This window comes from Taeniopygia guttata, chromosome 1A (assembly GCF_048771995.1).
Source record: "Taeniopygia guttata chromosome 1A, bTaeGut7.mat, whole genome shotgun sequence".
NCBI classification, from domain to species: domain Eukaryota; kingdom Metazoa; phylum Chordata; class Aves; order Passeriformes; family Estrildidae; genus Taeniopygia; species Taeniopygia guttata.
In genome coordinates, this window is record NC_133025.1 from 63,046,804 (window position 1) to 63,072,631 (window position 25,828).

Here is a 25,828-nt window from a genome sequence, read left to right on the forward strand (position 1 = left end):
CATTTCACACAGGCTGTATGTCTGAGTGGGACCTCAGGGCGTTCAACTTGCAGAATTTGTCAGTAGATGGTCAGTCCATTTGCTTTAACATGTAAATAGTTTTCCCTCTGATTTAAGGTTCTGTACAACCAATATTAGGTATCTCAGAGTAAAAGGTAAGATGGCTTTCAGTGGAATAAGTTGCCCATAGAAAGCTCTGTATCATTCCTGTAATTTTCAGATTAATTTATGTGCAAGGATCTATTGGATTGGTCCAGCAGAGGGCTGTGGAGATGATCAGGGGACTGGAACATCTCTCGTGTGAGGAGAGGCTGAGGGAGCTGGCCCTGTTTAGCCCGGAGAAGAGACAACCAAGAGGATCTTACCAATGTCTGTCACATCTGCCTGGAGGGTGTCCTGACAAGAGGTGGGAGCCAGGTTCTTCTCAGTGGTGCCACACAGCAGGATGAGAGGCAGTGGGCAGAAACTGGAACACAGGAAGAGTTCCATGAGGAGCATCAGGAGAAACTTCTTTACTGTGCAGGCAACTGAGCACTGGCAGCCCAGAGAGGGTGTGGAGTCACCTTCTGTGGAAGACCCTCAAATGCCATGTGGACACAGTGATATGCTCTAGGATCACCCTGCCCGAACAGAGAGGTTGGAAGATCTCCAGTGTACACTTAAGTAACAATTCTTAGGGTTTTTCCTTTAAAAATTGCACAGTGTTATATAGCTGTTAGAGAAATCCATTTATGTGTTCCCAAGGGTTGGCAAAAAGAATATGCAGGTCTGGTGAATTTTACAGTGGAGGTGGAGTTAAGGTGGTTGTTTGTTTTGATTTATTTTGGGTTCTTTGTGTTGGCTGTACACTACTAAACCAGCTCCAAAGTTACTAAATTCTTGCCTTGTCTACATAAATATGATGTTCCTGAAGTCAGGTCTTTTGACTGCTGTTGCTTTTTGTTGGTAATTCCCAGCTCAGGGCAATGTTGGACTCTTGTTATAAGAGGTGAATGTGGTGATATGTCCATCTATTGAGTTGCTTAGCACTAACACAACTTACTGCAGTTTACACGTTCTAATGGGTGGTTGCTGCTTAGGTGCTGCACGGGTGTCCAACTGTTTTCTTAAACCCAGGCAGTCAAAAAACCCCCAACCAACCAGTCCAGCTTTGTACTGTGTGATACAGAACAACTGGGCTGAGTAATAAGCTAGTGTTGCCCTTTAATAATTTTTAAAAAAATTACTATTTGCTGTAAGATCTTAAATATTTTCCAGGTATTTCTGTCCAGAGAAATCAGAGAACATGTTTGTTCTAAATATTGGGTTTTCTGTTGTTCATGTTTAGGAGAGTGGAAATGCTGAAGTCATTTCCCAGGTGGCAAAAATGCCCATTTGCTCAAACATTTTGTGCCAAAGGAAGCATTCATTCTCTGAAACTATTCAGAAACCGAGGGTGTGTTTATAAAACAGTTTTCACCAATGGAGATACTTTCAGGAAAATGTAATTGTTTTGGTATGACCTACAGGAAGAATTTTCAGCACTCACAAAACATTTTCAGCACTCTTCTGTTCCCCAAAAGTTTAATGAGTAGATATGTGTCTGACTAAGCCAATTCCCATGAATAAGCCAATATTTTCCTACTCCTGCTATAGTTTTTATTTCACTGTATTGGAAGTTGTGCTTGAGACTCTCCCATTTTTTCCATTTTTCATGGACCTCAAGTATTGTCCGTATAGAGCATGACTTCATAGCCTACTTGATGCTGCAGTGCTTGGATTAAAGTCACTCATCTGAATCCAGAGAGGCCCCTAACTGTGTTACTGACAGATAATGATGAAAATCTTTCATCTAGCCATTTTTTAGGCTTTTATTACCAGAGCTCAGAAGGAAGTACTTCATGTGGTATAGACCTGAAAAATGTTACCAGCTCGGGATGGACACACTGTCTCATTTTTCATGTCAAGTTTCATAGTTTGTTTAACCCAAAAGAAAAATGGTAAAAGCCATGAAAAGGGTTTTAGTGTCTTTGGAGGACAGAGAGTGCCCAGTTGGTTAAGAAAGGACAAGTGACATCGAGAGAGTTGAACTTGGTGCAACATCCACGCAATATCCCTGGGGCTTTTAGCTTCAGCTCAGCAGATGGGCAGCAATCACATGCAGCAGAGTTAAACTGTGAGTTACATGCCTGTTTCCTAGTCTGTACAGAGCTTGCAGCTGCGTTTGCACCGTGTTTGCCCACTGTGAAATTTAAGACATTGCACCGTGTGTCACAAAATAGCTACAGAAAAGATTTGAAGCATCCTTTTCGAGTTGTGCAGGCAAAGAAGAAGCCCAGTCAGTGGGTGCTGAGTGGAGTGGATAGTTGACTGTAGCCCATTAAAGGACTGAATTCTCCAGGACAGATCACAGCCATCACTTTAAGTGTTCTGTCCTTGTACATATGAAAAGAGTGGTTCGAGGGATCAATTAATTAATCAATTATTTTAGAATGATTGTAGTATTCATCACCCAAGAGCGTTCTTGTGATTGTTTCTTTATGTTTTCCATCTGTAAAATGTGCTTTTATTTCTTGGGGAAAGGTAGTTTTTAACACTTTTTGTTGGTTTGGGAGATGTTTTTTATGTCTAGTTCAGTAAATATCGACTGCTGTAGGATCCATCTTCTGCAAGTGCATCTTTTCTCACCAAGGGCTCCAGTGAGTATTTTTGCAACTATGGGAGTGAATGAAATATTGAATTCAAGGCTATGGTGCTCTTTCTCCTTTTCTTCACCAGATTTTACAGTTTCTGAAAGGAGGGGACAAAAAGTAAAATCTAGTCTCATGTGCAAATAACAGAAAATTTAGGTCCAGCTTTTAAATTTTTTGTTGAAGTCTGATTTCAGATCTGCTGGAGATGCAAAGGCTGTGTTCATAGGTAGCAATGTCTCTTGCTAATATTTCTAATATTAGAAATATTAGAGAAAATAATATTATTTATATTCTAATATTTCTCCCTTTGTGCTCATATGAAATCAATCTACGGAAGATGGTTTGGCAGCCCTTCCAATTAGCAGTGATTCTTGTTTCCATGGCCCCCCTCAGCTGCTGCAAGGGATCACCCTCCCTACCTTCACAGCGTGTCAATGCTTGTAGGAGCGTTCCAGCAGGAGCACCTGCCTGCAGCCTCTGATCTGATACCACTCCTACATGCCAGATTTGCTCTTTGGGCTCACATGGGTATCTTGAGATCCCATCTTCCAAGACACCCACTCCAACAGAGCATCACGGTACTTGGAGGATTAGAGAAGTGAGAAGAGTGTGTTCCAAATGCTGCTGTCATTAAAGGTTAACTCCTAGAAATGAGCACATTTTGTTTTAAACATGATATACTGAAGTAATTTGAATTGTTTCTGTGATTATCTTGTTTGTATATTGCTGCTCTTCAGGGTTCAGAATAGATGAGACATTACGAGGCTAAGGGGGATTTGTAAGATGAAGAAAAATGCAGAAAAAAAAAAAAAGTAGTGAATGAATATTTACTCTTTCTCACAATAATGGAATCTGGGGGCATTAATCCAGTCTATGAAGCAGCATTTTAGAAATAAAAGTATGTCATTTTTATAAAACTTAAAATTACATCTCATAATTGAACTGCAGAAGTAATTGCCCCATTGTGTTGGACACATTGGAGATTAGATAAATCCACACAGGAAAGATCCAGCAGGACAGTGGTCTAGGAAGTGATTTAGGAGAGTTGATAGGTGTGTGATGGCTGAAACCTGGGAGAACATGACTGCAGTGGTTCTGTTCCCATCTGTACAGTCTCCTCCTGTGTATCAGCTACAAGGACAGTATCAGAGATGCTGGGCTAGATGTGATTTTGGTATAATTATGACTGTAGTAAATCCAGAGATTAGATTTTTTAAAAATTTAAATAGACTTTCTGCCAGCTTTCTGACTAGAAATATTCATAATATAATGATTTTAAAATTCCAGAATCAGGCACTTACATTTTCCAAGCCTGTGGTTGCTAATCTTTTGTCTCACAAATGCAAAATATCCTAAGTTGCATTTTGTTGCTAACATTTGAGAAAAGTCTGCGGTATTGCTATCAGTGCTTTATCTCTCTGTCACAATGTTCTGCACTGGTAAAATAGGCATCTTAGAAATACCTTCCAAAAGTTTCCAAGAGTAGCTTAGAGGGGGGAAGTTAGCAGGATCAGCTCCCTGGATCATGAGTCAAAATCCTGTTTTTAGAAGTTTTGGTGTGACAGCAAGTACACTTTACTATGGTCCCCAAATGCTTTGGTGATTTTGAAGACTCAGATTTCTGAGGGTCTTAAGTGTTCATGAAAATGCTGACATAAAAGAAATGTGTCAGAAGGAAGGAAGGGAAGATCAGGGGAGGAAGAAAACAGTGGACATACTGTTCCTGGCTTTGACTCTGTGAAGTGTTTCCACTTTTGTGTCTTCCTGCTCGTGGTTTTGGTTTCAGGTCCCCTTAGCAGACCTTTTTCCCTCCATGGTATCCAAACAGGACACTTTGCTGGAAGAGCTTCTTTAGGCCAAACACTGCAGGATGCTCTGTGCCAGATCAGGGTGAAACACCAGTGAAGTTAATTTGAAAAATTCATCAGATAAATTAAATGAGAAACTGAAAACATTTGTTTATTTAATATATAAAACATTCATCTTTATCAACTGTAATATTTCCTACCCTTTGATATTGTTCCACACTACCACTCTGCAGAGGATCTCATCTGACTAAGGTACAGAACAAGAGTTTGATTATATGAAGGCAGTGGGCCAAAAAGCTAGAGGTCATATGCAAACTGAAATCTGCATTCATTTGCATAATGCTTCTGATATAGAGATATAGATAGAGCTATATATGTATGCATTTATGCAGCCATTATCTCTCTGTCTCTGTTGAAAGATCCTTCTCCTTTCCCAGCCTTTCCCTGAGCTGGCTCTTGCCCTGGTCCTGGTTGTCCTTGATGAGGACTGGCCACTCTAAAGTCCAGGGGCTCCTCTCCCTGCAAAAACATAGATTTGTCACTGGTCTAAATTCTGTAGCAGCAGTTCTTGCTTTTGTGCTGGTTGTCATCTGAGCTGTTTATTTGTGCTGGTAAGGAGCAGCTAGGAGCTGTGGAAACTGAGCTGTCCCTGGGTCCTTCCGGCAGCAGTTGTCATTGGCAAACAGAATCACAGGACAGTTCTTTGTCATGAGCACTTCAGAGAATGGCTTAAGGGCATGTATTCACTCTCTGCTAGTTCTTCATCCCCTTTTTGAGGATGAGGGTTGGAGCAGCCATGTGGAATAACCATCTGAGCTCAGCTCAGGTGGGAATCTTTTAGCATTCTTCTGTGTCTTTGGATTGTAAAGACTTGCTGGAATCTTCCTGCATCAGTGGGGTTTTGAGACTCAGCTCTCCTGTAAGCACTGGATAATGTACTTTAGGAATCAACACAGTCAGGTGGGGAGACCAAGCTGAAACTTTTGTCATAGAAGTAGGCTAGGAAATGGCTTTGACTTTCCATACACCAGTTAAAAGGAATGGAGACTTGCTCCTGCTACCTTGAGGATTCTGTCCTCAGAGAGGCAATCTGGTCCTGAATGATCAGTGGTACCTGGTTTTGTGTAAAAGTTTATGAGAGAAGACCTGTCTGTTCTTGTAAAAGAAGAGGAAAAGTATTTTTTATTAAGAATAGAGTAATAAACCAAGTAAGCTTTGCGTTTGTGCTCAATCAAATTAAAAGTTTTTAATAGGGGTTTAGTTGGGGTTAGAGTAGGTGTTTGAGTGAAGGGATTTTATGCTGTCAGTGACTTTTTTCAAATCTCTAGAGTTAAGCCCTGGAGTGCAGGTATAAACTGTCACACGGAGTTGGCACCAATTAAAGCTCCTGAGAATCTACCCTGCTTTTTCAAAACAGTCAACAGCCATGTTTGACATGTAGAGAGCCAGCAAAACTGGAGCTAAAGAAAGCTTTATTGAAAACCTGACTGCTTATTTTGGTGCTTATGTGGAACTTAATCTCTAGAACATCTGGTCCAAAATTCAGTCTCATCCAAACCAATGTTTCCACTTTCAGGTGGGCAACTTGAGCCACACTGAATGAGAATTGCACAATGAAAGAAAGAAATAGGCCCTTGGGCAGGTATTTCATTTGTGAGCTTTGAAAAAAATTCAGAGACATTAAGGGATTACTATGCCAGATCTACCAAAGCTTGAGCTTCTTGGAGTCAATGGAGTTCTCTTGCATAACTTCAGAAGACTATTTTATGCTATTCTCTCAACTGGGTTATTAATAAACTGATAGGTTGATCATAAAGTGACTTTACTGGAAAGAAAGTTTACCAAGTGAAGAATTCAGTGAATATTTTCCAGGCACCCATATCCAATAGATTGCTTGGTGTGATGAATAGTAAGCAATACTGCTTTTTAAGACTGCAGTAATACAAAGTGCTCCAAAAAGCCTAACCCTAGCAGAACTGAGACCTGAGAACATGTAAATCATGCACCATCAGGCCAAGATCCATTACAGTATAGAGTAGTCCTAGATCCCAGCTGTTTCTTTTCTTCAAGTCCTTCATAAATGTGTACTAAAATAAGTTTGAGGCAAGTAATTGAACACAATTTGAAGAAATTCCTCATAGAAACTCTTTTTAAAGAGTTTTGATTGTAATAATTTTATTCTAGCATATGGGTTTGGGGCTTGGTGGTAAGTTGATCTCTTTATGGAAATGGTAAATCATTAGCATTTTCTATCAAGAGCAGAAAAAAAAATTGTTTACAAATCATTGCATTCATTTCAGATTATTCATCAGAGTTGAAAGGCAACTGTTTGAGTTATTTTGTGATACCATAAACAGAGCTCTGGGAAGACCACATACTTTGTAGCATAATTGGGGGTTTGTGCATGTACCGACTGAGACTTTCCTTCAGTAAGTGCTCAGCTAATTTTCCAAAAGGGAAAATCTAGATTCCAGGCTGCTGTTCTGAAGGAGCAAGTTTGAGATGGCACTGATAGGCCTGCTGACTGACAGAGGAAGGGTCTAACCAAGATGTCTTATTTATTTTCTTTCTTGTGCAGCAATAGGCAAGGAAAGTCTTCACTTCCCCTTTCCCTACACGCTCCCAAAATCTCTGATGGGGTCATGAAAATATTCACATCTGGAAAAGAGTAAGAACTGAGGGCAGGGAGGATTTTGATACAGAAAATTGGAGTCAATAGCACTTAACATTTCCTGGTTAATTAGAAAAAGAAGACTGTATACACACTTACAGTGTAGTTCAAGACAGAATGAGACTGCCTGGTTTCCCTGGGTGCTGCTGTAAATTACCCCAGAGCTTTTTTCTCTATGAGAAAGAGCTACAACTGCTGTCACACGAAGGCAGCACAAACAGCAATAGCTGAGCGAGCCCTGCTTACCTTAGTGTGTTGTGGCCAGTCCTGGTGGAATTAATTTCTGCAGGAGCTGTGCCAGCTTTTCTGAGGTTTGGAGTGCTGTGGATCACTTAGCTTTGTTGTGTTTCTTTTGCCCCTTCCAAAAATAAAATGAAAGCAAAACACACACCAACTCCATTGCCGGCATGTTGGCACACACTGTGAAGTAACTTAACTGGCTGAAGAGTCTTGAAATAAAAGGAAAGCACAGAATTTTCAGGTGGCAAGAAAAAAGCAAAAAATGGATATGACACTTTTGTGAGCAAAACAGGCCAATTGCAGAGTTGAATGTGGGTCAGATACCTAATAGTGGCAGTGTTGATACATAGGTGTCTGTTAAACACTACAGCATAAAAACAGCTATGCCAAAGAGAAGTGATAGGGAATAGGCCCTCACAACAGCCTGTAGCTAATGCTGCCTTTTGTGATTTTATATATTTGCCTATTAAAATGACAATATAGACGTGGAACATTTAGATTTAAGAAGCCTTCTTTTCACTAAACAACGTTAAACAAACTGACAAAGTAGGGGGTTATGACTCCAGTAATTGAAACATGCTGTTCTGTTCAGGACCAGAACTCTCTAAAGACTCTTTTCACCCAGTAATGCCCTTTGTGTTTGCCTGCTATCCCTGCTAGAAATTACTGTAGACCTGAAGTATGTCTTTCCAAGTGGAGTGGGAATGACAGAGTGCAACAGCACACTTGGCAGATGGGGTCACAGCCTTTTTACGTTGTTCATGTTCCTTGTGCATTGGAAATCAATTTGCAGCTCAGAATACATTAAGACATAGGGGGATTCCTCTCTCCACTGTTTGGGGTTTTGTTTCTTTTTTTTTTTTTTTTTTCACGTTAACTTCAAGCCTAGGATACAGGAAAAATAATTAGAGGGATTAATTTGGATTAACTGATTTGGGTGATCTTCATTAGCTTAATCTACAGCATGCCTTTTTGTGTGTTCCTCACTCTTGTAGATTTCTATTCTGAATCTGTGCATTACCTTGAATTTCTTTTTCCTTCTGTCTTCTAGATGTTGATGAGTGTCTGGATAACAATGGAGGGTGCCAGCAGATTTGTGTAAATACTATGGGCAGCTACGAATGTCAGTGCAAAGAGGGCTTTTTTCTGAGTGATAACCAGCACACCTGCATTCATCGCTCCATTGGTAAGTTTTAACTGTGTAAAATGTGCTCTTTAGAAAAACCACGTTCAATCAGAAAAGCTAAAACAGTTTGGGGTTTGTTGGATTTTTTGGTTTTTAATCTCCACTGTTCCCGAAATCATTTTACTGGTTGGTTGGATTTGATTGATTCCTCTGCTAGTCAAACTTGTAGCAGAGCCATAAATAAGACAAAGAGACAGGCTTTGGTTTGACACACAAATTATACTTGGTTTACACAGCAGACTCTTTGTGTAGGCAGAGACAGATTTTCAAATAGTAACTTTCTGGTTCTGAGTTTCCAGAACTTAAAAATCTGTTTATTGGATAATGATGCACCTGTGTTTCACCTTAGAAAGCGTGGTATCTTAAATCCAAGTGAACAGCTTGTTACTTCTCTAAGTTACACAGCTTGTGGGGGTTTTTGCCAGTCGTGTAGCACATGATTTCACTGCAGACTGATTGTGGCTGATACTGTATTGACACAGGATTTTTCTTTGGTTTAGTACCCTGTCCTCAGGTGGATTAAAAACCAGTTTCTCTGTTGCCTATGAACTAGCAATGGAAACAAGGAATCCTTGCAGAACTGTGATCCTTGTCTGCTGCTGTTTTGGACTAGAATAAGCAGCTTTCCCTTTTCTATAGATGTCAGACATGGAAGACAAGTTTGAGTGGAAAGGGAGAAAAGAAAACAACATAGCCATAAATCTTTGCAATTAAGTGGACTCTCTCAGTGTTCATTCAGGCTTCTGTGACCCTGGCAGCAGTGGGAATATACGCTAGCAAACTCATTTACCAATGAGCAATACAGAATGACAAAGTGGCAAGATGAGACTGGTGATCAACAGTGCTGTAAATTTCAACAGGCCACACAAATGCTTCTGAGATATTTTAAGTGATTAATACTAACCAGAAAATCATACTTAAACACAGAGTTTAGTCATTCTGTTGATGAGAAAGCAAAACATTGTCGTTTTGCTACAACGCAGCATCTCAGAAATGTAAATGTGTTTCTGGCACCGTGTGTCTGCTTAAAGAGAATTGTAATGACAAGTAGTGATTTTGACTTTCAGAATCATGAAACTATGGAATATATATAACTGTGGAATATATATAACTATGGACAGGTCTGCTTTTTAGCATGATTATTAAGTTTTAAGTATTTTGATTATGACAAGAATATGCAATTAAGCTACATGAACCCAGTGCATGTTTGAGGTTATTATTTAATAGGTTTTTAGTCATTCTTTAAATCTAAATTTTCCAGATTTCTGTCCACTATAAAGTAACACTGACATAAAGATATCCAACAGAGCAAGGGATAGTAGCTGGAGGCTTAATGAAAAGCACTTGCAGAGTACTGTGCTACAATCATGATTTCAATTTGCACATTATAAAAATTCCCAGCTGTAATAAAAAAATAATCTAGTTATCTGAGATGGAAACTAATGAAATAAATGAAAAATGAGACTCTAAAGGCAATAGTTTATTCTAAGGAATAGTTTCATGGGGGAAAAGGGTGTGTTTTTATGGCAATGAGGATTCCTAGTTTGTCAGAAAGACTAGGGGAGTAGTTTTGAACACTGATTGTTGTGGGCATATGATAAATATGCAGGGAAAATTCATTTGTGTTAACTTGTTTACAAAGAAAATGTCATATAAGACATGGATGTTTAATTTGAAGCTATATCTTAAAATTGTTGTAGATCTGAAAAAAACCAAGCAAACTACCAAATAGACGAGTGGGAATTGCAGTGTGTTTTATGAACAAATGGTTTGCAGCTTTTCAAAAGAAAAGTGTCAATTTACAATAACAGCAAACATTACACTGCAGTGTCATGATCTCCTAACAGAAATATATCAGGTGGGTATGCTGGAGGAAGGAACTGAGATGAAATTATCTCTTTCACTTGTCAGAGGTGTCTGAACTGCAAACAGTAAACATGCATGGTGAGAAAGCAAATGGCTTTTTTAATATCTGTGTTTACTCACTTTCATAGCTTTCACTTGAAAACGCTGCTACAGAAACTGTTGGAACACAAAAATACACATCAACATATTTATCCAGAATGGTGCCAGGGCTATACTGTGGCTGTACCTCTGTTGATAAACAGGGCTGGAGTGGACAAAGGCACCCCACGCAGCCAGCACTGCAATCCAAAGACAAAGGCACTGACTTGCCAAAGCCCTTCAGCGAGTTTGTTGACTTTGTGCATAATAAGATCCATTCATTGCAGGGTGGGTGCATTTCTGTCTCTGTGAAATGCATGTGCAGTCACAAAATGCTGGTGTCCTCAACATTTCCTAAAGTCTCTCCAAGGACTCAGCTAGTCTCAAGCCATCAGCCACAAGGCTCTTCATGCAGTTTGCTGCCACCTTCCCCTCCTGTTTTCAAATGCCTTGGGGAAAAAAAAGGGAGAAGCCTTGCAAGGTGTTTAGGACATGATTGGAGTTGGGAAGAGCTAGAAGGGGGGGAGCAGCACCAAGCCTAAGGATGTCCTGTCTGCAGGCCCAGCTCACCCATCTCAGACACCAGCAGAGCTGGTGCTGATCCCATGCTTGGAGCTCATTCAAGTCATGGCATGGTTTCAGAGTTTAAAAAGGGCTTTGGGTATTGAGAGTTGAGCAGAGGAAGGAATACATACCTTTTTTGCACTTATCAGGCAAAGAAATGGCATCTTCCAATAAGAGATATCCTCCTTAAAATTGCAGGCTGCTCTGTGAATTTTCTAAGTTTCCACAGATGTGCTTGCCCCTGGTGGTTTTGGGGTGTTTTGTGTCACTGTGCTCCTACCCACAAGTTGTGTTCAAAGCCATATTGGAGTTCATGATGGGGATCTCATGTTCTTGTTTCTCAAATGACATGTTGGCTTGCCATCCAGAAGTGTTATTAGCTCTTGTAGACAAAAAGGATTAATGATCTACAGAGAAATAGGAATTTTATACTAGTGGGAGGCCAGGCTGACATTAAAGTCAGAGCAAACCATAGTGTATCAGCACTTGCAGTGTTTCCCTGTCTTCATTACAGGCCTACTGATTTTTTTATGTTTAGTCCCAGTATCTTTTGGGAGGATGCTATGCCCAGTACAACTTAATTTGGTTTTGCATAAAACTTGATTTCGCTTTGCTGAGTCAGATTTCAGTGCTGGTTTACTCACAATAATGGTGGCAAGAACAGGGAGAGAAAATGGTAGGGAGAATAGATTGTAGAAGTTATGGAGAACTTAATAGTTGTTTATCTTTGTATATCTTAATTGCATGAGTGGGTATGAACACTGGGAATCATACCAGAGACAAGGTTGTGTGTGTTTCCACAAGGCTTAGAGAGAAACCTGAATAAAACAGCTGTTACTGTATCATCTCCAGCTCCAGAGGGAGCATGTGTTTAATAAATGTGGAGATCACTATCGTACCCTACTGCTGTGACTGAGGTTAGTGGGTTACAGCATGTTTTCACTGAATTTGATGATAAACCAAAAGCCTTAATTCAACAAAGCCTTGGGGCAGATCCTTAAAGTCCTGATTTAGTAAAGCTGGTGAAAAATCTCAATTGGGCTTAAAAAGTATTAAAATAGACTTGTGCCTGTAGATAGACAAAACAGACAGAGAGAGATCTTGCCTGTATGCCCACTGAAGCTCACAGTGAGCACAGTGAAGGGTTGGGTGCATCCCATTTGCATTACAACTCACATAAGGTGTTGTGGGCAGGAGCCCTGGCTTCAAACTGCCTCACATGCCCAAATTTCCAGCTGAGTCCCACCCCCAGGGCCAAGCCTCCTAATGCACATAGGGTTTCTGCCTACAAGCAACCTGCCTCAGGAGCTCTGTGGCTGGGAATACTTTGGCCCCTTTAGATTCCATCTCCTGGATGTCTGTATTATTATTAACTGTGTCATCTGTCTGCTCATCACTCACTGCCAGTGTTTTTATACAGCAAGTGCCAAGTAGGCTGAAAAGGCAGGTGAATTACGAGTGGCAATTACACGTGGAGATGAGAAGAGGTGGAGAAGTACCAGGTTATAGAAGGCTGAAATCATGGTGGTCTCATCTTTTTACACAGTTGTCACTGTCGCTTTGAAGCCTGTTAAAACAGCGCTTAGCAAGAAAATGCTTTTTCACCTCCCCTTATCCCATTAGCCTTAGCAGAGTTAGAGAATTTGACATAAAGTCAAGCTACCACAACTTAGCAAGATTCTCAAAACCAGCTTGTCTCTTTCTGTACTAAAAGTGTGTAGGTTTAGACCCAGAGGAAATGTCCTAAGCCATGTTGTCTTGCACTTGCTAAGCAGGGCTGTGGAATGGCTTATCATGATACACAAAAACTTGTTCAACTTGATTATGTGTTAAACCCTTGTTAATTTTGCAGTAGTAGCATAGGAGTCCATTGGTAGCTGACATCAAACTACTGAATTTCTTCTTCTGAGGATTACAAAGCCATCTTTGTTCAATTTTTTTCCTTCCTATTTTCCATGATTTGTTTTTATTCTTCATGTGTTTTCTTAGTTCAGTGCAATTTTATAGTGGTCAATGTGTTAGGACTTCCTGGGAGGAAGTGCTGTGCCTAGTCACTGAAGGAGGTGTTACATTTGGGATTCTGGAATTCTTTATTCCCATCTCTGGTGCTGATCCCTTGTGGGACTCTGGGCAAGAAGGTTATTGTGACTCAGAATTTCTGCAAAGCACTTTCGAGGACAGAGATGTTTTTTCTACAGAAAGCACAAAAATCTCTTCATATTTAAATTCATGTGGAAGGGTAACTTAAAATAATTAAGTGTTGCCAGCACTGTTCCAGACTTTATGAAGTACGAGTTTCTCATCCCAACTATGAAAGCTCTTCCATGATGATGTAAACAGCTAAACCTCAACATGCTTCACCATGGCTACCCTGAGTGCAGGCATCCTGTGCACAGAACAGTCCTATTTGTCCTTTTTCAGTTGGAATCCTAATATGATTGTAAAGGAATATATGTAAAGAAAATTTTATGAAGGGAACCAGTTCATAGGTAAAATAAAAAGAAAGCATTTCAGGCAGCAGCAGTTTTATCTGGACAAACTTAGTGTGATCTTGGAAGCCTTTTCCTAAAACTGCACACATCGTGACCTAAGTGTAATAGAAACTTGTCTCTTTACATGCTCCCATGATGCATTTAGAATAAAACATTCAATTTATTATCTTTCACAGAATATAGGAGATATAGATAGATAGATGTAGATATAGCTATAGATAGATATAGATGATACAGCTATAGATAGATATAGATATAGATATAGAAAAGCTATTCTAAATCTCAGTGCGCCCTGTTAGAAATGTGTAACTTTTTGATACTGTGTATAACCCACAAAAACTGCTGTACTTTCATCTCCAGAATTCTTATTTGCTCCAGCAGCCAGGGTGAAGGGCACCTTGCATTTTCTTTCTCTATTCCTGTGGAATAGAAAGAGGTTTTAGTTTTTCTAGAAGGAAGATGCAACAGGTGAAAATACCTGGTATGAGTAAAAAGTAATTTCTGTTAGACCTGATCTCCCTCCTTTTGTATACAAATGACTTTTTATGATTAAGTTTAAGTGTAACCTGACTTTGGTTCAGCTGTGAGGGGAAGCAGTGATCATCATAGAATCATAAAATCAGTTTTATGTGAAAGTTTAGGGATAGATGTGATAGCAAATAGTCTCACAGGATCCTAGAACAGCCCAGGTTGGAAAGGACCTCCAGCCTTCTGTGGAAAAGGAGGTGAAAATAGTGCCCTGTCTGGACAAATCTTAAGAACCACCATCAGGAATGATGATGACTCCAGTATGTCCCTGGGGAGGTTGTTTCACTGAATGGCCATTCTCATTGTAAAAATTGTATTTCTTAGGTCATAAGATAGATAAAACTTTGGTCAGTGCAACTTGTAGCCATTGTTCTTTCTCTTTTCTCCTTGTGGTTCCTTGCAAAAAGAGAGCCTCCATCCTCTTTGTAGCTGCCCACTAAGCACTATTCAAATAAAACGCAGTCTGTTCAAATAAAACTGCAAAAGCAGAGTTTTAAGTATCAAAATTCTCAGTACTATTTTGTTGATTCCCCCCCTTCCCCCTTAGCTTTTCACTTTAAGATCTTCAGCAAATGTCAGCTTAAATGCTTAGGATGTCATAGAACTGGGGACAAAGCCATGCTACTTTTGGCTTACAAAATTTTTAAATGCATCTGAAACCTGAGGCTACAATCTTCCATTTATATGTAAGAAAATTGAGGTGTAAATATTATAGTATTGTCAAAGACTCTGTCTGGACTGCAGCAGAGATCCATCCATGAGAGCAGCTGCAGTTCTATTGCTCAGATCAGTCCAGACAGAAACCAGGATGTGAGAAAATGTTATGTGACATGAAATGAAGATAGATTTTCAGTATATCCCAAGTTCCAGAGTTAAATGCAGCCAAGTAAAGTTGTTTGCAGTCCTCTGTTGAGTTCCTAGGGACCAATTCAGATTCATATCTTACTTTCACTCAGCAAAATGGGACCAAGTCTCTGCACATTCTACTGTGTTATTTTAGCTCACTTGCATTCCAAAAGAAAAATCTTGTGTTTCAAATTTTTCTGGGACTTTGAATTCAGAAAGAAAACCAAATTTTGTTGAGTAGTCAATACCTATTGTTGCTTTGCTTCAGCTGATATTGAATTCACTAGAAAAGCAACAGTTATGAGGATACAATAGTGGTGAGTTAATTGAAACTCAAAGGAAAAGTCTCCCAACACTCAGGAACAAGAGCAGATGTCCAGATTTTGCCAAAATCTGGGATTGAATTCCAAGAGTGTTGTGCAGAAGCTGTCCTTCAACAGGTACCAGATTTCAGCACACTGATCAGAACAGGCATACATATTTTAAAAAGCAAACAGAAAACAAAACAAAACAATGCTTAAAAATCCTAGCCTGGATGAGCTAGGAAACATCATCTGGTAGGTGATCCAGATGTCATATGGATATAGTGCTTGAACAGTAAATGCACAGTTGAATATGACTAAGGGATGAACTAGGACATGCAGATAATTTCTCAACAAGCAAGAATCCAAAATGGTTTCATGGTACAGTTGTTGTTTCTGCATGGCTCCACTGCCAGTGCCTTTTGGTGTGGAAAGGATGAAAACTAAAGGGGGAAAGTTAAGCTGGAGGTGCTCTTGGAAAGAGCAGCAGTTTGAAACAGCCTGCAGCAGCATGACAGGCAGCCAGCTTGCCAGGGGCAGCCAGGGTTTGGGAGTCAGATCAGAAATCTCCCCACACCTGGGTGACAGAAAGCGCAGCGAGCAGGCTGGAGCTCAGCAGCTCAGTGACTGGCAGTGCTGACAGCATGGGAGAACTGCATGCACGGATGGCAAAACACACTGGAAAGCAGGACTTTAAGAAAAAAAAAATTAAGAAGAGAAAATAGGCAAAAGAGGCTTTCACACTCAATCATTCAATAGCATTGGAAGTGAACCAATGTTCTGTTCATACTGTCTACGTTGGATATAGCAAGATTATACTAAATAAAAGAGCTGACATGTTTTTTAAAGGCCTCTAGCATCCAGTTGACTGAAACATCAGGTGAGAAAGATCTGGGAAGAATATTAAGCCAGGGGATACTGGAAAAAAGCTTGCATTCACACATAGCACAGCAAAAGGACTCTGTTTCAAGTATTCCATATGTTGTATTTGTCATGTGGCTTTCTCTGAATGCAGGGCCTGCTGTGAATACTGTGTAAAGATGCTCAGCATCTTTCATACCTGCTGTAGTCACTGTGTGGCTTGTTTTTTCACTGTGCAGAGAAATCAGTCACAGACCATGTTGCAGGCACTGTTCCTCTTCTGCTATCCATGACAAATCTCAGATGTGATCCAGCAGGAGATCTCTGGAGACTGATACTGCTATGTGTTTCTGGTTATAAACCAGGAGAAATACAAGATAGGAATAGCAAATACCTGTCCATAAAAACTGTTAGCCTCCTGTATGTGGCATGCATTATATCAGTTCTGTTAATTATTCTGTTCGGTGTAGTTATGTTTGAGGTTGCTCTGAGCTATTCTGAATTAATTTAGGAGTTAATGGAAATAGGAAGGGAGATACATATATTTAATAGTCATGTGTATTTCAGGCCTAAGAATCCTTGCATGCTTTGTTAAATTTTATACCTTAGAAATCACTGTGAATGCTTTCATAGCAGGAACTTTGTAGGAGCACTGTGAGATATTTTTAAGAGGGGACAAAAGGAAGAAGGGAGTGAGACAAAGGTATGTCAGGCAAACAGAAAATAAGAGAAGGAGGAAGAGAAACAGCCAGCCAAGTGGGAATGAAGTGGAGGAGAATAGATAGGTTGTTTGTCACTCTTTATTTTCTAAGGTGAAAATCCATACTTCTTTTCTCTCCTTAATTCCCTGTCCCACCAGTAACATTTCTTTCCAGTATCTCCTCCCTTAGAGTTTTCATTTAGGTAACTTCTCTCTTATATAAGCCACAGTATTGTCACAGGACAGTCATGGTAGGAATCTTTTTTTTTTTTTTTTCTCAGTGGAATGGATTGTGTGCTGAAATTGCAAAGTCTACCTGCAATCATGAGCAAGTGATCGGGATGATTTCCCTGCTTTGCTGCTCCCAGGATTCCAGAAATGCAGAAACAGAGGTGTTAAGTGTAACGGGGGAGGAGAGCAGCTGAACTATGTTCATTATTGATAAAAGCATCGAGCTTGTGCAGCAAATCAATTAACCTAGGGTTTGTGCATGATGCCCAGTATGACTAATCATTTTCCAAAGGCTGTGCCTTATCTATCAGGGCTGAGAAGCTGCAAGTAATCTTTCTTCTCTTGTTCCATCATAAAACATTCACCTTGGAGTAAAAGCAACAGCACTTTTGGGCCCCTCTGATATGGAGCAGCTTCTTTAAAGGTTCTCTGTGTTTATAGCTCGCTAAATCACTGCACATGCCATGGAAGCCCATGTTATCCACTTTGGTGCTGCAAGCATTGTGTTACACTGGGGATTTACCAGAGCTGGCAGATTTTCTGCCTGCACTCTGCATGGGCAGAGGATGGTAAAATAGCTGCTATCTTCAATCCATATCAAACTGCAAAGTGCTAGAAAGGACAAAGCTAAGAGCCTTCTTGCTAAAACATTAATTTTTATCAGAAATCCACATGATCAGTGTTGGCATTTCAGTATTTAGTGTAATGAGAATTGGTTATTTAAACTGACATTTCTTTGTAAGGCTACAGATGCCAAGATGGGGAAGCAGGAATGTGAATGTTCTTAACGCTGTGTATTTCTTCTCCTTCTGCTTCTTCAGAAGTGAACTCCTAGTTACTTGCTTTTCTAATCACTAATTGGCTAGAGCATGTCACAGGAGTTTACAGAAACTTATATCCACTCAGAAAGAGGAGCTATAACACCCTGTGCTGTAACTTACAGATGTGAGGGACAAAAAAGTTAAATAATTTGCCTAGAGTCACACAGGAAAGCTGTAGAAATCCCAAGAACTTTCCAGAAAGGGATCTTGTGAAGGGATCATCTGTCAATGCATGCAGTTTAACAGATACTGTGTTGATTTCACCAAAATCTGTTTTGTTTAGCCAAGTGTCTGTTTTTATGTATGCTCCTATTATGAACACAATGCAGATACCCTGAACCCCATTCTGTTGGTCTGTTATTTAATGCCCTACTTTCATCCCTGCTGCTCTTTAACATCAGTGATTGATGAATTATATGAACATGTTTGGAGGTCAAAGTGTAGTGCAGGGAGCCCGGTGGATGACAGTGGATATCACAAATCCTGTTGTCTCACCTTTCCTTCCCACATTTTCATTCTCTTTGTTCTCTATTGGCTCAGTGTTGTAAATTGAATAATTTCTGATGGTGCCAGGCAGCTTGACTTCTCACTGAAATTCAGGATTCCTGCTGACTCTCTGCACTGTGCCTTTGAAGAGGGAAGGCAGCAAAATTGGCATTGGAAATGGATAGGTTCTGAGAAGTGAGGAGGAATACAACCAGCTGAAAAAGTCAACAAAATGTTTTCAGCATTATGTTTGAAAGAAGTGTATTCTCCCACTAAGCCAAATTTTGTTCTCTGAAGTAGTTGATTTTTCAATACTACTACTACTACTACTATTAATATTAATAATACGCCCCAATATTATAATTTATTATTATAATAATAAATTAACACCCCAAACTCCAAACCTCTGAAGCATTTAGGTGTGGACATATTGCCCTTGGCACTGTGTGGAGGTGGTGTTTAGGCAGCCTCATCTGCCCCTGCAGGTGGCTGTTTCATGGCACTGAGAGTCCATGAAACCTCTCCTTGGGCAGAGAGGCTGCTGCAAAGAGCAGCTCCAACATGAAGCCTGATTTGCTGGGTGCAGGAAGGTATTCCTGGTAGTGTGTCTGAATCCAGTTTCCTTTCACAGGTGAAATCTTTCAGTGTTGGGGGAGCTTGGCAGGAAAAAAAACGAGCAAAACAAACCCAAAGGGTCCTTCTGGAGGTGAGACTGGCCTTCCTGGGCAGCAGCTGTTTGCCTGCTCTTCTCCAGAACTGGGATTCTGCTCCTCACCTTTCCAGACAAAATGAGCTCCCTCTAATCTTCCCAGGAAAAGCTATTATTTGGCCTAACTGCTTACTTAATGGTTATTTAATTGTTCTGCTCTAATTTGGGTCTGAAAAAGATATCATAAAAAATACAAACAAATCTCTAATGAGCTGTTTTAAAGCAGGATTTGTAGTTTCCTAGGCTAATCTGTGTCTCATACCTGAATCCTGAGTAATACATTTCCCTGGAGATTTATGTTGAAAATGCTCCATGTGTAGATCTAAACAGGACTTTTGAGCATTTGGCATTAGTTCAAAATACCATGTGCTGTTCAATCTCCCTAGAATTCCCAGAAGGAGATAGGGAGCTGTCATTGCTGTGCTGTCTCTCAGAGAAGCTGACCACTTATTGGCCCAATGAACACTGAATTAATCTGGAGGATTGCCTACCAGGAGCTCGCCAAAATGCTCCATAAAACAGTCTCACAGCAAAGTAAAATGCCAGAAAAACAATAAAATCAAACAACACTAGTTGTAATACTCAGCAATTAGAGCCTTTAAAAGGAACTAAAGGCTCCTCCCTGGTGGGAGCAGAAGAGCTCTTGTGGTTTTTATGTTGTTTCTGTCGGTTTTATGCAAAAGGGTTATTAGGTGACTAAAGGAATTTTCCTGTTGTCGAGACTGTGGATTTGTTGTTTAACCCAGCTCTAGTGTATATGCAGTAGCACTTCTCAATGTCAATCAAATTCACTTCTTTCTATTAGCTATCAAGTGCCTAAACGCAAAATGTAAATAAATTTACCTCCATCTTATTTACATGTCATTTGGTTAAATATTTTTTGGGGTTGTTTTGTTTCTTCATTTCCTCCAAAACACCTGCAAAGGCCTCATTTTCTCTTAGTGTTTTTAATGACTCATTTTATGGACGTACTTCTGTGCTGAGCTATACAAAGCTGAGCTGTCTCAAAAAACAACTCTGTGATCACAAGTGTGGCTGTGTTGAAGGACATCCAATTTTTCCTTTTTCATATTTATTCTCTCTTTGGACTTCCATGAGTCCTGTTCACAGGTAGGATCAGGATTTCCTGCTTTCCAATATGGCAGGATGTCAGGAAAAGCACTGCCATTTTTTGCTGCTTACCTTGGCCACTAATAAATACCACCCAAATTAAAATCCATGTTCAGTGTTAAGCTGATGCTTTTCATCAAAGTATAGAAATTAAATACAGATGCTTATCTAGAAGAATTCTATTTTTGTGTGTTCACACAAGCACAGCAATATTACCTGCACTCTGTTTAGTCTTCTGCTGACCTCTGGCAAGCAGCTTGTAGATTCCTAAGGATTTTCTTCATCTTTCTTCACTTAGATCATTAAAGCCAGGGATTGCTACAAACCAGATATGCTGCTAGCAGATCTCATGCTTATTTCCATGTGCAGCTCTGCCAATGCATCTTCATCCTCACATACTCTATCTTTTCACCTCCTTGCTCTTTATAAGAAATGGAACACCAATTAGTGTATACATGGTGACTAGGATGAAATAATGCAGCATTTCTAGCCTATGAAATCTGTAGAGGCCAAAGACTGCTCCAGTTACTTCTGTAGTGTTCTCTCTGAAGTGGAGATGAGATCCAAGCCTGATCAAACCGGTTCTGAAGCCCACAGAGTCCCAGCAGTTTCAGTAGGATTTGAACTGGCATCACGAGCCTGTGAGCGTCTGCCAGCAGCAGAGATTGAATCACGAGGTGAAGCAAATCACCATTATTTCTTTGGGTTGCACCATTGCTCAGGTAAAGAAAGTCAGGAGTAACTGTGCTACAATTAACTTCCTGCAGAAAAAAATTAGCAAATTATTTCACCAAACTATAGGAGTGACTCTAGATTCTATGCAGAGCTGTGAGAAAGAGAGTAAAAATCAAGAAACCAGGAGGTATTAAGTAGATTAAAGGCAGTCCCAAAGAATATACTTGCAGAGCAATTACACAGCCTAGTACTCCCAAATGCTGCTAATGATTGTTATGGCAATAAGAGCAGAGCTATAAACAGGTGATGCTCTTCACTTAGGCACAGAAGAGAGCCTGCTAGTGTTAGGGTAAAGAAACTATACTGCAACGCTAAATGAGCCTCAATACACAGAAAAAGAGCAATGATATGACAGCAGCAGTGTGGTTTGTGTACACAGTGGATGTTTCTCACCCCAAATGTGCCAGCAGAGCATACAGAGTTCTGAGAGAAGCAGGTTCTTCCACTTTCACACCACTATTGCCCTGTAAACATTTTATTCATCTCTGAAGTACAACTTGCAGATTAGACTTCCACTCATTGTGTTCTTGATAGCATTTGGTCTTAAATGGCTAATAACATAGGACTGCTATTTCAGGTGCCTCCACATGAAATCTGATGCTGAGTGCCCCAGAAAAAAAAAAATTAACCATTTGTGACAGGAATGGGATCAAATTTGCTGCTTTGAAGAAGATGTATTTGCCTACAAATGCCCACTGTGTGTCTGTGTTAGATGCTGGTCATAGCATTTGAACAGAGAAGCAAGAGGAATGTAAATACTAGTGACAGTAAAAGCAGAAATTATAACTATGCTTTAAAATGGTCCTTTTGGTGATGTTGTTGTTTAGGATTTTGTTCCCTGAGGTAACCAGAAAACGTTTTTTGAGTGCCTTAGTGGCACCATCTGAGTAAATCCTGATTGCAGGTAACTTTTCTCAAATGGCAAAATATTCATCATCCCCTTGCTACACCCACCCTTCCCGAGCAGCTCTCACTTCTCCCCTGACCTAGACCCTGCAATATCCCCTTCCAGATTGTGAATCACTCATCTCTCTCCCTTGTGCCCCAACCAAATGTTATCATCACACCCGCTTGAACCCTGACATTTGTTTTGTGCAAGCTACGATCGCTGCATGGCTCAGGCTGACATTTTAGTCAGATTTCTCTTCTGAACTAAACTCAGGGGAAACACAGCAACATATTTTGTTTGCACAGAATGGCAAACTGTCTAACCATATAAGCAAGCCCAGTAAAAAGTTTGGAAGTTTTTTCATAACTAAATAGCCCTTTTGTATTTCAACTAGAAAACAAGCTGTGTTGTTTTGGGGTTTTTTTCGGTGTTTTTTTTTTTTGGTTGGTTGGTTTTTGGTTTTTTGTGTTTGTTTGTTTTTTTTTTGCCTAGAAAACAGTGTTATACCACCAATGTATGTATCTTTAAAATTTGTGTATACAAATACACATGAATTTTGTAAATACATTTGGCTAAGCTATCCTTGAAAGCGGCTGCTGTGACCCCACTCCTTGCTTGCTACACCCAAGGGAGGCAGCATTGATTTTCTTCTCTGAGTTTTGCAGGCTTTAATGAAAGCAAGGGAGAGGCTTGTGCCTACATTGCAATTTACTTTAATGTATGGGCAGTCTTTCAGACCTTTGTTGTTGGGACTATTCATGTGCTTAAGTGTTTTGCTGGATTGAAGCCACAGAGCAGTTAGCAAATTAGTGCACATACCAGGGTAGAGCATTCTATTTCTTCTTCCCAGACAGTTTGCATTTCCAGTATTTGTACAGGATATAGAGTGACAAGCAGCCCGTTTATTTATTAAATTGAATGTCAAAAAATGGGATGTCTTCTCTGCAGTTGGTATTTCTGCATAGATGGTGTTCCCCTTTTCTTCCCATCCAAACTCCATTCCCTACAGAAAAAGTCTGTGTGGTGGCTATTATTGCCATACTTTATCTTCTGTGAGAGTAGCATTGTATGCATGGTTTTTCCTTGTGGTATGTTCCAGACAGTGTTAGAAACAAAATTTAACTGCCAAATTATTAGAGGGATAGCGACCACAGGTATTCATTGCGGGCTGATAGAAGCTTCCCTGAAAGCATTTGCCTAATTCTGTGCTTCCAGCTTGGAGTATGGGAGTGTAGTTGTACATCTCCTTTGGAATGAAATTCTGACAGTGGCATTTGAATTGGAAAAACACACATTTCTACACAGCTTATTAGGCAACAGATGTGTTCGTACTTTGTTAAATTATTTGTGAGCTTCTATATTGATACTTCTTTAGCAGCAAATTGACCGGGTGAGACAAGAACTTCCTCTCACTCTCCCACTGGCACTTCTTTTTATGGCATGTGCTCTCAGTCACCAACTCATTTATTCCACAGCTCTGTTTTATCCTGCTTTCCACTTCTGATTAATGTTGGGTGGCTTTCTCAGAGCAAGTTCATACCCCAGTAAAGCCAAAACCACCAGGATTCCACCTTGCAGAAAGCAAGGGCTGCTGACTGCATCTTCCCTTGCATGTTGACACCGTTTCCTGGCATTCTAGGCCTTTTTCTCTCATGCTTATAATGCTACCTCCATGCTTCATTGAATTAACTTTAAATTCCTGTGTGCACTAGTAGGCCAGAAGTTACTTTAAGACATGGCAATGCTTTGTTTTCTCACGGTGCATCTTCTGAGGTAGTTACCTATTTTTTTAATAGATTACCTGAAATATCCCAGGGTGCTTTAGAGGTGTGATCCTAGGAAATTACATTACCCCATTACCTCTGGACAGAGATGCTTGAATTTATGGGCAGTATGGGATGTACACACAGCACACGCTGGGTTTTACTGGAAACAAACTGTGATGCTCCCAGTAGTGATAAACACTACAATCAAGTGAAGGGAATGAGGAGCTAGGGCTTGTTTTGCCTTCACCACCTCCCTGAAAAACAACTGGAAATCATCAAGTAAGAGGGTATAGAAACAGAAGCTCTGTATAAGAGAGAAATAAGGAAAGAGGGGTTTGTAGAGAAAGTGAAGGTGAAGGTGGCAACTGCTTTGTACATAAAGAGAAGAAAACTGGAGTGGTAACTTGCAAGGGATATTATGAAAGAACAGATCTGGCAGTGCAGTTGCTGTTGGCCAACACGACATCAGTTTGGGAGCTGGAAACAGTGATCCTGATGGTTTCCATCCAACTAGAGATAAGTTATGCATCTGTGATTAGGGAAATTATCAAGAAAACCCAAAAAAAAGAGCACCACCTCAGGAAGATACAACTAGACTGGGATCAGAGAATGACAGAAGAGAATGGGATGAGTGATGTTAAAGAAAAAGGGTGGGGGGGAAAGGAGAAATTCCAGATTCTTGCTTGGAAGTCTCCCTTGCATTATCTTCCCTTTCTCTACATAAGAAGAGACCAGAAGTTCCACTGTCTCTGTAGGTTTAACATGACCTTTTCTTCTGTCCCCGAGGGCCCTGAACAGAAGTTCCACTGAGATGAGGCAATGAAGAGACACGGTCTGGGCAGTGAACATACTTGAGCAGTTGGGCAAGGGACCCTCCATTGCACTAGAGGATACTTTAAAGAAAGCATATGCAATTTTTCTATTTCTAGGAACCCACAAGATACATCAGATTAGTTTGATGATCTTTCCTACCTTCACTGGGATATAGAAGGGAGTAACCTCTACCCTGTAAAGTTAGCATAAACCTCTTTGAAGAGTGATTAGGAGTTAATTTTTTTTCTTTTAAATTGCTATAAACAGCCTCAGTAAAATGTAATTAATGGTAAATGTGTTGTATTGTATGTAGCACAGTGCTCTGGGTTTGTTTAGCTACTGCAAAGTAAAGTGGGAAGTGTGAAAGAAAACGTATCTGGGCACAGTAAAATCTATCTGTGCTTATAGAAAGTGTATTGTCATATGCTGATTCATAAAAGTGTAAATCCTTTCACACACCAACTTCCTTCTGAGAATCCCGGAGCTTTCTGAAGATGTGTTGATATTAAGCATGTAAGGAATTAGGTGGTAGAGGGGAGTTATCTGACACAGTTAAGCACAGTGCAATATTTATACAATCATTAAACTCCCTGCATTGGATGGGTCATTTGCTAAGGTAATTTTTGCTCCTTGTGTTCTCAACTGGCCCCAGTTGGCAGTACCATTACGGCCAACGGGTCTCAGGCTAACACAACTGGTGCCTTTTGGTTTTGAGTCTCTGGTTATAAGTGAGTGGATTTATTCTGGGATACTATGAGGGAAAAGGACTTAACTGCTGCTTTCCAACTCTCTGGAAAACAGTCATGCTGCCTTCAGCTATTCCTGCCAGAAGAATACAGTGACTGTGTGTAGCACCCTCCTGTGGTGTCTTGTGGCTTTTACTGCTACTTTCATTTCCTTCTCTGCTCCCTCTTTGCCAAAGTTAGTGTCTTGTTACTCACTACTTGTAGCCAAGACTGGGAACAGAAAGGTCTACCATAATGAGCAATTTGTGTGATGCTGTCAGCTTTCCTCATGGAGAGCTTTCCTTATTCTTATTCCTGGATACTATCACATCTTTTCCCCATTCTGCTTGAAATCAGAATTTAAAAAATATCTATGGCTTTAATCTTCAGGTTCCTGAATGTATTTAATCTCATGTTAAGAAGGTAATTGAAAGAAGGAGAAATATTGTAAAAACATAGGTGTAGTATGAGTAAATATCCTTTACCACATCTTTCAAAATTCCTCATTCTTATTTGCTGGTGGCATCCCTTTTCCTTCATTTCTGACCCCTTGTCAGAGCAAGAAATTGTTATTCATGATTAATTAAGTTTAAAGTCCTCATATGGAAGCATTCATCTGAATGGTTCCATTTACTCCAAGAACTGCAGGTTCCCAGGGTGCAATCCCAGCAGCATCAGTCTGCTGTGATGCTACTCCATTCCATACATTCTACTGTATCCTAATCATCT

At 40.1% G+C, this 25,828-nt stretch overlaps 1 protein-coding gene across 3 annotated transcripts in view; it reads left to right on the top strand.

The window, feature by feature from the left end:
• Positions 1 to 25,828, top strand: part of SCUBE1 (signal peptide, CUB domain and EGF like domain containing 1) — a 247,626-nt gene that overhangs the window by 96,883 nt on the left and 124,915 nt on the right. For all 3 annotated transcript variants that reach the window (XM_072923699.1, XM_030263414.4, XM_030263415.4), the window contains exon 4: positions 8,443 to 8,577. In XM_072923699.1, the coding sequence (XP_072779800.1) occupies positions 8,443 to 8,577 (135 nt within the window). The remainder of the gene's footprint in view (positions 1 to 8,442; positions 8,578 to 25,828) is intronic.